This window comes from Glycine soja, chromosome 11 (genome assembly GCF_004193775.1).
Source record: "Glycine soja cultivar W05 chromosome 11, ASM419377v2, whole genome shotgun sequence".
NCBI classification, from domain to species: domain Eukaryota; kingdom Viridiplantae; phylum Streptophyta; class Magnoliopsida; order Fabales; family Fabaceae; genus Glycine; species Glycine soja.
The window spans coordinates 8,272,956-8,288,590 of NC_041012.1; the positions used below are offsets into that span (position 1 = coordinate 8,272,956).

The 15,635-nt window shown below is 30.2% G+C and overlaps 2 protein-coding genes across 11 annotated transcripts; both read left to right on the forward strand.

Moving 5' to 3' along the window:
• Positions 1–2,662: 2,662 nt before the first annotated feature.
• LOC114374508 (serine/threonine-protein kinase CDG1-like) lies at positions 2,663–6,508 on the forward strand. 4 transcript variants are annotated; one of them, XM_028332164.1, is made up of 11 exons: positions 2,663–2,679; positions 2,802–3,003; positions 3,094–3,167; positions 3,394–3,483; positions 3,606–3,738; positions 3,847–4,359; positions 4,465–4,713; positions 4,796–4,962; positions 5,042–5,266; positions 5,746–5,895; positions 6,025–6,508. In XM_028332164.1, exons 2-11 carry the CDS (start codon positions 2,868–2,870, stop codon positions 6,271–6,273), a joined length of 1,986 nt encoding a protein of 661 aa, XP_028187965.1. In that variant the 5' UTR covers positions 2,663–2,679; positions 2,802–2,867; the 3' UTR covers positions 6,274–6,508. The 4 variants fall into 4 exon arrangements, with proteins under 4 accessions (XP_028187965.1, XP_028187966.1, XP_028187964.1 ...); XM_028332165.1 differs by lacking the exon at positions 2,663–2,679 and having other exon boundaries at positions 2,719–3,003; positions 3,394–3,488; positions 3,623–3,738; XM_028332163.1 differs by lacking the exon at positions 2,663–2,679 and having other exon boundaries at positions 2,719–3,003.
• Positions 6,509–9,616: 3,108 nt separating this feature from the next.
• Positions 9,617–12,839, forward strand: LOC114376433 (basic leucine zipper 23-like). Of its 7 annotated transcripts, none has more exons than XR_003658946.1 (5): positions 9,628–9,839; positions 9,935–10,738; positions 11,851–11,915; positions 12,329–12,382; positions 12,510–12,839. XR_003658946.1 is itself a non-coding variant. In XM_028334550.1 (4 exons), exons 2-3 carry the CDS (start codon positions 9,955–9,957, stop codon positions 11,877–11,879), a joined length of 813 nt encoding a protein of 270 aa, XP_028190351.1. In that variant the 5' UTR covers positions 9,628–9,839; positions 9,935–9,954; the 3' UTR covers positions 11,880–11,915; positions 12,510–12,839. The 7 variants fall into 7 exon arrangements, 5 of the variants coding, with proteins under 5 accessions (XP_028190350.1, XP_028190351.1, XP_028190352.1 ...); XR_003658947.1 differs by having other exon boundaries at positions 12,592–12,839; XM_028334550.1 differs by lacking the exon at positions 12,329–12,382.
• The last annotated feature ends 2,796 nt before the right edge of the window (positions 12,840–15,635 follow it).

The following is a 15,635-nucleotide window of genomic DNA, read 5'->3' on the forward strand; positions in this document are numbered from 1 at the left end:
CATTAATTACTTGTGTCTAATCAATTTAGTTTTTTTTTCTCTCTTTTAAATAAGAAAAAAATCAGTTGACCTTTATAGTTATACAAATTTTTTCTTTTAATCCCTACACTTCAAAACTATTTTTTTTAGTTATTTACAAACATTTTTAGATTCCTTTTTATCCTCATCATTTTTATTAACAAATATTAATTTTGTCAGTAGAAAGAATTAAACCTATAATATTTTTCTTTGATTCTTTTTCTTTTTCCTTAACTATTTAATTTATCTTATCTCTTCATTTTTATTCTCATCGTTACAAAATGATAAAGATCAAAAAGTAAATTTTATGTAACAGTAGGAACAAAAAGATATTTATGAAAGTATTTGTATATAGATTAAAAGAAATTATTTTTAAGTTTAAAAATTAAAAAATAAAATTTATGTAACTATAAAAATTAAACGAGTAATTTTTCTTTTAAAAACAACTAGTTAAATACCCATGTGTAGGCGGGTTATTCTCGTTTTTAACACATATGTTTAACATACACAATTTTATAAAATTAAATTTTTACATTGAGACGAATATAATTAGTTGTCCAAGTTCTTTAAAAATATTGAGACAAAGAGTATTTAAGTAGAAAAAAAATATGATTATAATCTTATAGATATTTATTTTTATTTAGGCGGGAAGCGGTTAACCAGCCGTTCTCTGAAGATTCTGAAGAAAGCGAAGCAGACAAAATGGATATTAGTATAATCTAGAATCACAATATTATGGGTACGTAATATCATTTGCTTGTGTTTATCCCTTTTAGAGGATATTAATTATTACACAATTATGAACTATCCTTAAGAAGTGTTGGCAAAAACATGTGTTAAATTTTATAACTAGCAAGTATGCAGTGTTAGAAAATGATAATCAGGTTAACTCTTCCTAATTCGCCACGAATTCATTAGAAAATAAGTTGGAATGTTGTGAAACAAATTTGAAGAAAAATAAAACATGCGCTAAAACAGGTTAACTACTCTTCCTAGCTAATAAATAGTCAGACACAAATTCATTTTTCATCCTGTTTTAATTTTTTTAATTTAATTAAATTAACGATTATAAGAGAGACTCACATTTAAAGTTTAGCAAAACTCAAGATTTTTTTTTTTTTTGAATTAGAGTATCTCTTAACTCAAAGTCCCAATGACTTAACCCCTAAGATAGAACTAAGAGATTATAATCATATAATTAAGGAACAAAGTTATTTCAACTATGTCAATTATGTTAATATGATTGTATCATAATCTAAAATTGATAAAATATAATATTTAGATAAAAAAATTCAAAAAAAAGATAAGATTATTATTAATTTTATCATTTAGAGAAAGGTAAAGATAAAAATTGATTTTTAAATAATTAAAATTTGATAAATATAATATTAAGGTAAAAATTGTTTTAAAAAAAAGAAGATAAGATCACTATTGGTTATATACTAACTAAAAGAGAAAAAAATTGTATCCTGATAATATAAAATTTTTTAGGGAGTGTTTGATTTGATTATTTTTTGTTTTCATTTTTACTTGAAATAGAAAATGATAATGAAAATGAGTTTGATTGGATTTTTGAAAACATTTTTAGTGAAAATATTTTCTCAAACGAGTCAAAAATTGAAAATAATAAAATCTCATTTTCAGTGTTTTAAGTTAAATTCATGAACTTCATTTTGTATAAAATAAAAATAGGGTGACAAGAAATATAATTTTAAACAAATTTAAAAATATAATATTTTTATTTATTGAAAGCAAAAAATAAGAAATTAAATCAAACATATTTTCAGAATATTAATATTTTAAAAATGAAAATAATTTTTAAAAAATGAAAACAGAAAATAAAAATACAAACCAAACACCCTTATATAATGATTTAATCACGATGCATCATATGATTTTAAAATAATTACATTAAAAACAAAATACGAGTGTCGTCACTCGAAGTTTGGAATTTTATTGGAAGCGATGTGGTCGTCCTAGGCGCAATAATCGTGGAATAGTGTTTCATCAGACCATGTAACAGGTTACAGGACCGCAGGTCAAGGGTTTCCCGCGAAAACGCCAGCTTAGGACTAAATATTTTCAGGTGCATAGTAAATAACGTTAAACACAAAACCCTCTGTCCGTACTTTTCGCACCAATTCTTTTCCTTATCAACACCACCAGCAATGAATGCATCTTTTACTTCCTTTTTTCCTTTCCAATTTTAACACCCCGTTTCGTTCAAGAACACACTTTTATTCCACACCAGAATTCTCTGTGTGTTCTTTTATTCCATTCTACCACAATACGTAAAAAAAAAAAAGCAATTTGAGTACGTAGTCTTCTTTAGAATTTAATTTAGTTGAAGTAGGTACGCTTGCTGATGCTATTTGGCGGTAATTTAATTCAGTTAAAACAAACAAAAACACATGCTGTTCTCAAACCATGGCTGCTTTTAGGTACATACTTCTTGTTTTATTCAACATATTTTTAATACCATAATCGTTTTTTACGATGATATACTATATTAATTCAAGGTCTCCACGGGTTTTCTTCACCTATTGTTTCATCCAATAGGTCATGTGATTTTTAATGTTTTTTTCCTCCTCCTCATCTCTCGCCACCATATATATATATATATATATATATATTTTAATGTGACGCCGTCTCTGTCAATAGGTGCTGCTGCCATTTAATAAGTATATTCAACTATAGTATATGCTGGTGTGCCAAGTGTTGGAGCATTAGGTTCAAGTTTCAATTCCAACCATGATAGTAATATTAGTAGCTTTGTTTTGCAGAGTATGATCGAGATGGTTCACTCAACAAGGTGAGGTGATTGATATAAAAATAAAAGGCAAAACGCAATGACAGTTGAAAAGAGAATTGTTTTGGTGGGGATTAGAATTGATGGCTATAGCAGACAGCTCCTCAACTGGGCTCTTGTCAAAGTTGCTGAGCCTGGTGATTGTGTTATAGCAGTTCATGTGGTTAAAAATTCAGGTAATTAAGGAACTTCTGAGCTTCTACACATATTATTATTAGCGTATGTATTTTTCCTTTAAACATGTTGAAAAAGTTAATCTAATGCAGATTATGTTTCCAAAAACAAGACTCTGATAGATGGCTATTTAGAAGTTTATGATGGCCTATGTGGTGTGAAGAAGGTACACATTTTTTTTTTTCTTTTTACAGTTCTGGAGGTATTGTTTGTGTTGTTCTTCGATTAGAATTTGAGTTTCACCTCAATAAGGCGTAATAAAGGTTTGCATTAGAGGATTACCAAGTTAAAACTCCAATTCTGATTAGAAAACGATACTTGAGATATTTTACTTTCATTCACGGGGTTGGTATAAGTCGCAGATTTTATTGACGGGTCGAATTGGATTTCAGGTAGGTCTCACTGGTCAAATCTTCACAGGAAGCTCCATTAAAAACATTCTTGTCAGAGAAGCAAAAAAACATGCTGCTCTGGCTCTAGTGGTAGGGTATGTGGAACTTGTATTTCACTTCACCATATTTGTTGTGGGTTTAGTTTATTTGATGTATATATACATTTACTTAATTTGCATTCTCTGATTGGTTTAAAAGACTAAATAAAACAGATTGATTTCAATTGCAGGGGACGAGCTGCCACAGCTAAATATTGTGCTAAACGGCTACCACCGACCACCAATGTTCTAGCCATTCAAGACTCAAGAATTCTCTTCAGAAGTTGCACCAATAAACAACTACCAGGTTCATATCTGTGTCCTTATTTCACAATCTTGTAGAAAAATTATATCATAAGTGAGTGAGTCAGTAACAAAAGTGAAATAGAATAAGTCTTGTTTCCTTTTGTGGCAGGTGGTCTTATACTGGATCCAAGACCTAGTTTAACAATCATCGAAGAAAACTTGAGTGACAGAATAATCCAGTCTGCAATTTGTGACTCCATCATGGAGATTGAGGAATCAACACCCATAAAAAATTCCTTAGAATTGAAGGATGAAGAGAAGAGCAAGTCAACAAGGTCAATATCAGTTGAGCAGAAGCTTGGGTGGCCTCTACTCCGCAGAGCCAATTCAGGAATGTCACAAACCCTTCTTCATACAAGGGACATGTCAGTAGTACAATGGGTAATGACCTTACCAGATCGTTCACCACATAATAAAAGTTCTAGCTCTTCTTCCACTGAGGAAAATCCATTTGAAAGGAGGAGCATCAGCGATATTGAATATGAGAGCTCTACAAATTCTTCTCCTGCATCTGTTGATATAATACCAAATGGCCTAGAGGAGATATTAAATTTAAATTCTCTCGATTGCAAGCGATTCAGCCTTGAGGTTCTCAAGTCTTGCACTAGCCAATTCTCTTCAGGTTGGTGAACCACTGACTGTTAAATGCTTTTTTTTTATATATATATAGTTCCATAGTTTGTAAATAAATACAATAATTTTATAATCTTTCTTTATTCCATTGCAGAAAACTTGGTTGGGAAAGGAGGGAGCAATCGTGTGTACAAAGGAGTCCTCCCTGATGGAAAGGCAATCGCAGTTAAAGTAATGCAGTCATCAAAAGAAGCCTGGAAAGATTTTGCCCTTGAGGTGGAAATAATATCCTCAGTGGAGCACAAAAGCATTGCCCCTCTACTTGGAATTTGCATAGAGAACAATTCTTTAATATCTGTTTACGATTATTTCCCCAAAGGCAGCTTAGAGGAAAATCTGCATGGTAAAGTTTCAGTTTTTCAACCATCTCATTTCAATTTTGATGGGAATGAATGATGCTAATGAGAATTTGGAAATGGATATAGGAAAGAACAAGGATGAATCCATCTTGTCATGGGAAGTGAGATTTAATGTGGCTCTTAGGATCGCTGAAGCCCTCGATTACCTACACAGGGAAGCTTTGAAGCCTGTTGTTATACATAAAGATGTCAAGTCTTCTAACATTCTTCTCTCCCAAGGGTTTGAACCTCAGGTAATCAAAAGCATTGAGACTATTATTAGTATTGAAAAGAACATTTATGTGTGAAATTCATTATGTTGTTTTGTTGCAGTTGTCTGATTTCGGACTAGCAGTATGGGGTCCAACAACTTCATCCTTTTTGACCCAAGATGTAGTAGGAACATTTGGTTATCTTGCTCCTGAATACTTCATGTATGGAAAGGTCAGTGACAAGATAGATGTCTATGCCTTCGGTGTAGTTCTACTTGAGCTAATATCAGGAAGGGAACCAATCAGCTCAGCAGCTTTCAAAGGACAGGAGAGCTTGGTCGTGTGGGTAAGACCAAACCCCATTTACAAGAATGAATTTTGACTTCTGTTAATGATATAAAAATACAAGAATAAGAATGTTATTCTTCCAATACTTATGACATACTAGTACCATATATAATTAGGAGAGAGATGGAAAGAGAAGTATAGAATAAGATAAAAGGAATTTTTGTTCTAGAATATAAGTATTATTTATTGGAGGTAATTTTGTTAAGGTGAATAACTATAGGTAACAAAGTTCTCCCTTTAGTATTCAACGCAATTATATATTTAGAATTTGATTTCGAAACTTCAGATTAAACTGAAACAATTCAATGCTAATTGATTCACATGTGCTTAGTGTATTATAAGATAAAATATTTGACAGACAGAAAAAATGAATTATTAAAAGGTATATGTAAAACATTGTGAGAATAGGTTTACTCAAAGTATAAATCCTTTTTTGATACAATATAATTTATAAATCTAACAATGTTTCATTTTCAGGCGAAACCAATAATGGAGAGTGGGAATGTTAAGGGCTTATTGGACCCAAATTTAGAAGGGAAATTTGTTGAGGCCCAATTGCAAAGAATGGTTCTAGCAGCATCTTTATGCATCACACGGGCGGCTAGACTTCGTCCTAAACTGAACCAGGTAATACCAAATGACACATTGAAGCTGCCATATTCTCAATGAAAGTCACCACATTCCCAATTATTATTATTATTATATTTTAAAAACTTTAAGCTCCTAAAGTTGATCATTTCCATTATGCATGTACAGATATTGAAGATCCTAAAAGGAGATGAGAGAGTTGAATGTTTCTTAAACTCTCAAGGGGATGGTGATCAGGAGGATTCAGAAAATCAAGAAAACATTGATGACGAAGTGTACCCAAATTCAAGTGCAGAGTTGCACCTAAGTCTTGCATTACTTGGTGTTGACGATGACAGTACATCACATAGTAGTACAGACCACAGCTATAGTGAACACTTGAAAGAACAATGGAGCAGGTCATCAAGTTTTAATTAGTTTTTGTTCAATTTCTAAGTTCCTAACACCCATTTGTCATTAGTTTTGTGCGTGTAGAGTTATGTTAAAAAAAACAACAACAAACGCAAAAACAAAGGAGTTGCGCCCCTTGATGAGGTGGCTTGTAGATTTAGAATGGCACTTTTCTTTTGAATTTATCAGGGAACAATGTACTAATTTTTGGCTTTATGCATAAATCATATAGGCAATTAATGGATGAAATATGCAGCTTTTATTTCGCTTACTCATTAAATATGCTTTGACTGAAGCCGACCATATTCCTTAAAAATTACTATATACCATAACTAATGCTTGAAATTTCAACCAATAATGTTGAGATTATGATTTTTTATTTTTTTGGTTTATACGTCTACAAAAGAAGATGGGGAGAGTTCCAAATGAACATGCACATTTAGGCAGAAACTAGTGTTGATTAAGAATAATTTTAAAATTTTATTACCATTCACATAACTTTCTTGGTTTACGAATTCAATGACGTCATTCAGCAAACTCTATGAAAGCGAAAGTAAAATATGCGATGATGCCATTATATGAAAGCGTAGCAGTAAAATATAAGCTCATTGCAAAAGTAAATAGTAAAACTAAAAAAGAGAGAATCAAAATATGAGTGCCCAAAAAAGATCAAGCGTCTGTCTAGTGGAGGGTAAATATGGGGAGGTGGAGGAATGAAAATGAGCCGGGTCATTCGGTGCAGAAGAAATAATTTTAAAAATAAATGAGATCACTAAGTTATAGATCATTTATTTTTACTCATTTCTCTATCTTTCTTTTTCTTTAATTAAACACCTTTAATTTCTATTTTATTTTCACACATTTTTACTCATTTTTTTCCATCTTCTCTATTTCTTTCTTTTATTATTATTATTATTAAACAGGGCACAAGAGATGTTGTTTTCTACTTTTTTTTTATAAAAAAAAACTCATTTACTAATAATAACTTATGAAAATTAATTTTAAAAGTAATATTTTTATTATATAAATGGCAGTTGTTTTCTATTTTATCTTTTTCCTATTCTTATCATAAAAAATTGTAAAATCCATTTTATAAATATTTTTTTATAATCAAAAGTTTAGGGAAGTAAATTTTTATAAATAAAACAAAAGCACGATTAAATGGTCACAAGTCATGGAACGTGCCCTCCGCTATAGGCTCCAGGCACCAGCAAGGAAAGTTGAGAATTTCTTTCTTTTTTAAAAGATCAATAAATCAGTGATTAAAAATGTCCAACGACATTGCAGTTAAAGAAATGTCCTTCCTTTCATTATATTTGTTATTCTATATTTTTTTTTTACAAAAAACTAAAAAAAGTACTAAATTAATCAGATTAAGAAAAATTAATAGATAAAAAGAATAACAATTTTATAAAATTAACTTTACCATTGTTAACTTATTTTTAATTTTTGTTGTTCGTTATTAATATTTTACTGAATATAAATAAAAATAATAATTATTTTACAACATAACAATTATTATGCAACATAGGGAGTAATAATTTTATAAAATTAGCATATCTTGTCATCAATTATTCATGTATAATTTTTGTTGTTTATCACTAATATTATAAAGAATATAAGGAAAAAATAATTAATATTACATAAAAAGATAAAATAATAATTATTTTAGAAATGTTTTTTTTTTTACACTATAATTATTATGTAACGGAGGACTATTAAACCTAGCATGAACATAAGTTGAGAATTATGACCTGATTGTAGTTGTGGGTTCGAAGCAGCTGGGTCGTACTGGCAAGGTAACTGCAACGAAGACGGGCCTGGGCAACACAAATCAATACCAAATTTTCAAAGCCTAAAATATGTCTAAACTTTTGACTTTTTTTCCATTGACTAATTTATTATACAATAAATAAATCACAATATATATAACTAATATATTGTATAAAAAATAAGTTGTGTTATTTTTACATATAAATATCTAAATAAAGCATGCATTAACCGTGGACAAATTATATGAGATAAGGAATTATCTGTAAAAGTATCAGTTACAGTAACATAAAATGTTGCTCAATAACATGAATACAAGTAAATAGAAAAATCATATAAAGAAAAGTAAATGAAAAATTTGCATGTGTAAGAGATTAATATATACACGTGAATTTAATTTATGCATTGTTGCATTTGATGAGGATTAGATGATGAATCTGGTTTGGAGTTTGTACTATTAATTTGTTCCAAATGGTTCAAAATGCTAACTAATGTTCTTAAGAATGTAAAAAGGAAAATATTTTTATTAAAATGTGTAAAAATATTTTTTTCTTATGATTTTTAAATGTGTTCTTCGCTCTCGTAAAGTTTCTAATAAAATTGTTTATCTTTTAATTCTTTAATTAATATTCTTAGCACACTAGTTAATAAGACCCTCTTGAAAATATAGATATATCTCATAAAATAATGTCGGTTGTATTTATAAAATTATATCATGAGTTTGATTGCTTGATTTCATGAAATGAGATCATAAGTGTATGTGTTGATGAATTATTTTATGGATTGGGCCTTAAACTCAATCCAAAATATGCATCATATTACTAAAGAAAATTAAGTTTTTTTTAAGTGAAAATAAAGTTATACTCTGTTAGTGGGAAATAAAATATAGTTATATATTTCCTAAAAAAAATATAGTTATATGTTAGTGGGATACTAATACTAGGTAGTGGATAAGAATCTTAGCGATTACATTAAAGCAATAGTTAAATACTTTAGTGGAAAATTGTAGCCTAAGTTTACAACTCCCCCGCCGCTGTGTTAAATTAAAAGAAAGAATAAGCTAAACAGGGAAAAGTTTTGCAAAATCATGTTCTAATAAGATTCGTTTTGTCCATTCTCAAAAAAATAAAATAAAAAATATATATCATTTTGTCTTTTAGCAAATCTTAAGAGTGAGGACTGACGAGACTAGGTCTCAAAATTATTTTTGGAACACACCACACGAAATTGATTTTAAGGAACAGTAATACTTCATATGAAATGATTAAGACTAATGTAAAGGTTGGTTGTTTGTTAATAAGGAATATACTCACTGTCTTTGAAAATCTAGTTGGTAAATAATTAAATTTTTTAAAATTTGAAATTTGTTTTGCTCATGTTAAAAAACTTATGTCTTTGTTTTTAAATTGTATTATTTATGATTTTTTTATATTCTTTCATGATTTTTATAATAAATATTTTTTTAATTTCTTAATCAATATTTTAACAAAAATTATAAAAACAATATATATATATATATATATATATATATATATATATATATATATAATACAGTGTATATTATTCTGAGCTGATATTAATCTCACAGTAACAATAATGCGTGTAACTGTGGGGAAAGAAAGAGGTAGGTCTTGGGCTCTTGGCCCTACGAGAGTTATTTTCGTTGAACAATCGCAATTCTCGATCACATGAAAGTCTGAGACTGAAGAATACGTATAAATTAGAACCGATTGAAAGTGCAGAGAGAGAGAGAGAGAACCGACAAGCAAACGAAAAGTAAATCAATCAATCGTTGGAATCTCTCAACTTATCGCTTCTTCCTGGTACGTCCATTTTCTCTTTTGTTTCTATGTTATCTTGTTAGGGTTTCCTTCTCAATTGCAATTGCAATTCGCACATTATTATTGATTAGTTTTAGATTTGGGGGTTTCCGTTTCAATGGACGACGGCGAGCTGGATTTCTCGAACCATGAAGTGTTTTCGAGTCCGAACATGGGGGAGCTTCCGAGCAGCGGTTCAATGGACAGTTTCTTCGACGAGCTTCTCAAGGACACGCACGCGTGCACCCACACCCACACGTGCAACCCTCCCGGCCCCGATTTCTCCCACACTCACACGTGCTACCACGTACACACCAAAATCGTCCCCGCCCCTGAGGAGGACCAGGTCGCTACTGATGACACCGCCGAGTCCGCCGAGAAAAAGTCGTCGTCGAAGAAGCGGCCTCTGGGGAACAAAGAAGCCGTCCGGAAGTACCGGGAGAAGAAGAAGGCGCGTGCGGCGTCGCTGGAGGATGAGGTTGTGAAGTTGAGGGCTCTGAACCAGCACTTGATGAAGAAGCTGCAGGGGCAGGCGGCTCTCGAGGCCGAAATAGCCAGGCTCAAGTGTTTGTTGGTTGACATAAGGGGGAGGATTGAAGGGGAAATTGGGTCCTTTCCCTATCAGAAAACAACAACAACAACGCCGAATCCGGTGGCTGGTTCTTATGTGATGAACCCTTGTAACTTGCCGTGTGATGATAGGGTGTATTGCCTTCACCCTGATGGGAGGATTGGGGAGACTGCGGCTTTGAATGGGGAAGAGTTTGATGGTTGTGAATTTGAGAACCTGCAGTGTCTGGCAAGCCAGAATTTGGGGCTCAAGGATCTTCGCGCTTGTGGGGTTGGGGTTGGACACACAGGGTCTAATGTAAATTCTTCTGCCTTATCAAAGAAAAGAAAAGGTGGGACGCCATTCATGCCATGAACTTTCTGATTATAGGGGGAATTGAAATGTTTGATTTGTTACTAGTTAGTAAATTCGTGTTTATACTTACTTGCTTGCATTTTAATTGCTGCCCATGGTCTGATTATGATATGCCTAGAGTATATAGTATATTTTGTCACTTTTTGGAATTCCGTGCTAATTATTTTTTGTCTTGTTATCTAGTTTAGCTTTGTAAACATGCAGTATAGAAAGTGTTGAGATTTGAGAGGAGAGAAAGTGAAAAGCATGGGAGATGAACTTGCTCATGCTCTCAGCAATGTGATCTCCTCCATTTTTTTCTGTTTAGATCATGAATTGTTGATTTAAGATGGTCCCACAGAAACACCTTTTATATATTGGTATTGTGTGTGTTTGCTGGATTTCGTAATTGTCCTAATATTCTAGGGCTGAAATCTGTTTGCTAGATTTTATATGGGATTATCGTTAGCTTCTGTGAGAATGCTAGGTTTCGAAAGGGTAGTTATTGCTATTACAGTATCACTGTTTATTAGTATTAGAGTTCTTGTAAGTCTTGTAAGATAACTACATGAGTTAACAAATGGTGCCATGTTTTATGACCAAATCTCCTCCCACAACATTTAAGCAACTGAAATTTAAAGATTCATAGTACCAAATTATTGTGCTGAATGTTTTTTCCAAATCTACCAAGAGGGTCGAGGCTGGATTTTATTTTCAATTATTTATTATTGACTTAAATATGTTTTTGATCCTTGTAAGTTGGCGCATTTTCAATTTTGGTCCCTGTAAGCATGAACCTATGTGGACTATCAATGAAATAATTATAATCTTAAAGTGAGTGAGATTGAAAAAAAATACAAACTTACAATGACTAAAAATGAACAAAAAAATTTACTGGAACCAAAAATGGAAAAAAAATGCCAACTTACAATGACTTAAATTAGAAAAATGAACTTACAGGGTCCAAAAATTAATATGCATTAACTTACAAGAACCAAAAACATATTCAAGCCTTTATTATTTAATTCTTTTTATCCCTGTTTCCAAAGGACTTGGGATTGAATCCAGTATGATGACTTTAAAATGCTCTAATGGATGTTTACTTTTTAGGGGGATCTCGTGCTGCAACAGCTGGTTGAAGAATTGATAATTTGGTGGTTTTCATCCTTGGCATGGTAATATCTCCTTCCAATATCTCGTTACCAGTTGCAGCATCAGCTATCCATCAAGTCATTTTTTAAAAATAATTCTCTCTTTTTGATCCACTACTGCATTATAATGGTTCGATTGGCTGCTCTACTATGGAAGATTAGTCATAGATTAATGTTTTATTTAAACAAAATAGAGTAGTTGATCTGCAGCCAGCATAGCTTATGGCCGAGACAGATTTGGTGCTTCTCTTTGCAATTAAGTTTACTGGTTTTTTTTATTATGCATGGGACAAGTTAAACTGCCATCATAAAATTTTCTATGCTCTGTCAATTTTAAATCTGTCAAGTATGTGAGTAGTTTTTACTTTGTTTAATAATAATAGGATATAAAGTGGTGATTTTTCTAAATTCGCTAGTTTTTCATTGCTGGATTACAGAACTTAGGGAAGATGGGGTGTGTTTCATCTTTCAGTACTTAGTGATGTGGACAGGTGAGACACCAATGTCATTTTGTGTAATATAAAATCTTGTGAGCGAAATAATAAAGTTGGCTTGTATGGTTGTCGGCGTTGTTCTTCGTTTTTCTTAATAATATGAGAGGTTTACTTCTGTCTTTAGCATTTTTGCTGGACAAGGGTAGAAGGAACTGTTGTCCTCTAACTGAAGATTTTGCATATTGGCATGTCTTCTACAAGTTAAGACAGACAAGTGAATGGTTTTGTATTTGAGAGCGCAAGTAGCTGTTTCAAATCGATGATGGGAAAAGCATATGTGCCTGTCTGCACTTAGAGAACAAGTCTTGAATAGATTTCGATAGTTATAAATGCTCTTGTTGATCCTCTTTTAGGCATGGAATGATTAATAAAAAACATTATTACATCATTGTATCTTCTACATCGACTGCCATTGTGGACAAAATGTGTAACAATTTACCTGGCTTTAGTTGCACGTTCAACGTTTTATGGAGCACATCGGGATTTCAAGGAGTAAACTTGACATTACGAGCTTGTCCCTCTGAAGTTCTAAAATACAATATTGGAATACCGTTTGCATGGCGAATTTACGATAATAACCAATGCCTCAAGTGATTTTAGCTGAACATAGATCTTAAAAGCTCGTGTATCTAGCTATTAGCTATGCTAGAAATAAAAATGAAAATTAATAAATTTATTTCATTATAGTATTAAATTTCAGTGAAGATTTCTTTCCATTAGTCGTCTTCGCTGTTGAAATTATGCACATAAACAAACTATTAGGCAATGCTTTTTTTTTTATATAAAAAAATCTAAAATATGACCTATTTAATTAAATAAATTTTGAAAATGAATAAAGTCCTTTTTTTTTTCTGGATAAAGAAGTCTCCCTTACACGCAACTGTATGTGACCTCTTTTAACATGTATGAATTGGTTAGATTTTCAGGTATGAATTATTGTAACTGTATGTGACCTCTTTTAACATTCGATTTATTTATTTTTTAAAGTCATTTAAATAGGTCAATAAATTTCCATCTTTTGAATAAACTAACAAGTACACCATAATAGTAGTAATATTATTATTATTATTATTATGCCTGCATTTTCTTAAAGTGGACTGACTTGTTAAAGTTTAGAACAATGGTTTTGTTCGTAATTTATTGGTGGAAATCTCTTTGATATATTGCTTGCCTCATATTTTCTAACATTTGATTTTATATATTATTATCCCTGTACAAAACACATTTCTTCATTTTGGATATTATATGGAAAAGAAAAACCTTTTAAACAAATCTTGAAAATATTGTTGTCCACGATAAGATTACCTTCAAATATTCTATATTAAATTAACGCAAAATATCCTTTTCTCTTATCCTAATTACCAGGAGTGTAAGTTACAATTAAGATAACCTTCAAAACCATATAACAACTGCACATCTGCATGGTCTCGCCCTTCTAATAGTAGAAGCTACGAAGATATTGATTCGTCATCTTAAGATGGGAGAAAAAAAGAGATGATGAGTTTCACAGCTTTTGAATTGCTTGAAAGTTTGCCAAGAGGTATGTTGGAGGTGCTTCGTGTTTAGGTATAAGTTATAACAACTTAGTGACAGAGAAGATGGTTGTAGTTGTTGGTTCTAATGTGCTGGTTGTGAAATAAGAATAAAGGAGTAACACATAATGAGTTTCATGGTGAAGATGAAAGAAATGTACAAGTTTACAACCTTGGTAAGATCATGGTAAGAAAGGTTGAAAAGTTGCATATGTTCTACAAGGATGATTGGCATAGTAATCATATATTAGGACAATTCTTTTTAATGTTTAAAGAGTTTTAGATATTGATATTTATATTTAACGCATACAATTTTTATATCAAAATAGTCTTTATTTTTTTAAATTTAAAAATATAAAATTATATTTTTTTAAAAATTATTATATATTCTATTTATTTTGTTTTAATTTATATTTATATTTATTTGTTTCACGAGTATTTATATTTGAGTAAATTTATTTGGATAATTTTTATATCAAGAGACTCTCTCTCTCTATATATATATATAATGTATACAAAATTTATATAATGATGTTTAAATTATTTATATCAAAAGTTTTTTTTAATTTGACAGTATAAAATATTTAATTTTTTTTATATTTTTTAATATCACACTAATCCATACTTATATCGGTACATTACATGCGTAATCATATTAGAATTAATTAATTTGGATATTTATTCTTTTTTATAATCATAAGTTTTTGGACGTTAAGAAAGTATTATTATATTCATGAACAAAATAAAAAAATCCTAAAAAATTGGCAAAATTTTAGATGTATTCATGAAATTTTCCATCCAATAGATTTTGACACTGCTAATGATGATCGGAGGGTTCAATTTGACCCTCTATCGTCTTCCTACTCCACTGACAAATGCGTCTTTGAAGGATGAAAATACAAAATTTTATCTCTAAAAGTGTAAAAAGTGCAACAAATATATCCGAATATTGATAGTAAATTGTGACTAATTATTATTATTTGGAAAAATTTATAATGATTGCAACAAAATTTTAAAAGAACTATATCACATTGATAAGTGTTTGTGTTTTGTTATATGATTTTTAAGCTATTAATACTTTTTTTTTATTATAAAATGCTAAAAAAATCATTGTTTCTATTTAATCAAACATTATTTATTTAATTATTTTTTTTTATAAAATTTTCATAATAAAATATGAATGTCTATTAGTATATCCAATGACATCAAAATACAAATTATAATAAAAGTTTGTCAATTTTTAAATTAATTTTTTAAAATCATATACAATCATTTTTTATTGACTGATCATTTAAAAAATCATAACCTTAAAAAAAATCATTCCAAAGGAGATGAGTGTTTTTTACAAATTGTGTCATTACAATTATAATTTTTCTTAAAAACTATTCATAAATGTAATTTAACTATAATGCTTTACAATAAATATTTTTTTACTTAAACCTTTCATGAAAGCATAGAAGAACAAAAAAATTATTTACAAGTTTATAAAACAAGTATTTTTTTTTTCTTTAACACTCAATTTAATTTATGATTTTTTATCATTAATTTAAAGTTAATAAAACAAATACAAAAATAATTATTTATTATATTTTTTCTTATTTTTTTTTCTTTCACCTTAATTCCATAATTTGAATTTTAATTAATAACCAAATCAAAATTTTAAATGTACACTAACTTTTGTTTATTTTTTGAGATGAGTTAAATTAAAAAAATATTAA

What these genes read in the sequence shown, in the direction of transcription:
- LOC114374508 (XM_028332164.1), top strand. Translation starts at nt 2,868, where the DNA reads ATGACAGTTGAAAAGAGAATTGTTTTGGTGGGGATTAGAATTGATGGC. An exon ending in ATGCTGCTCTGGCTCTAGTG is followed by an intron (nt 3,484 to 3,605) that starts GTAGGGTATGTG and finishes TAAATAAAACAG; the next exon opens with ATTGATTTCAATTGCAGGGG. An exon ending in CACTAGCCAATTCTCTTCAG is followed by an intron (nt 4,360 to 4,464) that starts GTTGGTGAACCA and finishes ATTCCATTGCAG; the next exon opens with AAAACTTGGTTGGGAAAGGA.
- LOC114376433 (XM_028334549.1), top strand. Translation starts at nt 9,955, where the DNA reads ATGGACGACGGCGAGCTGGATTTCTCGAACCATGAAGTGTTTTCGAGT. An exon ending in CTTATCAAAGAAAAGAAAAG is followed by an intron (nt 10,739 to 11,850) that starts GTGGGACGCCAT and finishes TTTACTTTTTAG; the next exon opens with GGGGATCTCGTGCTGCAACA.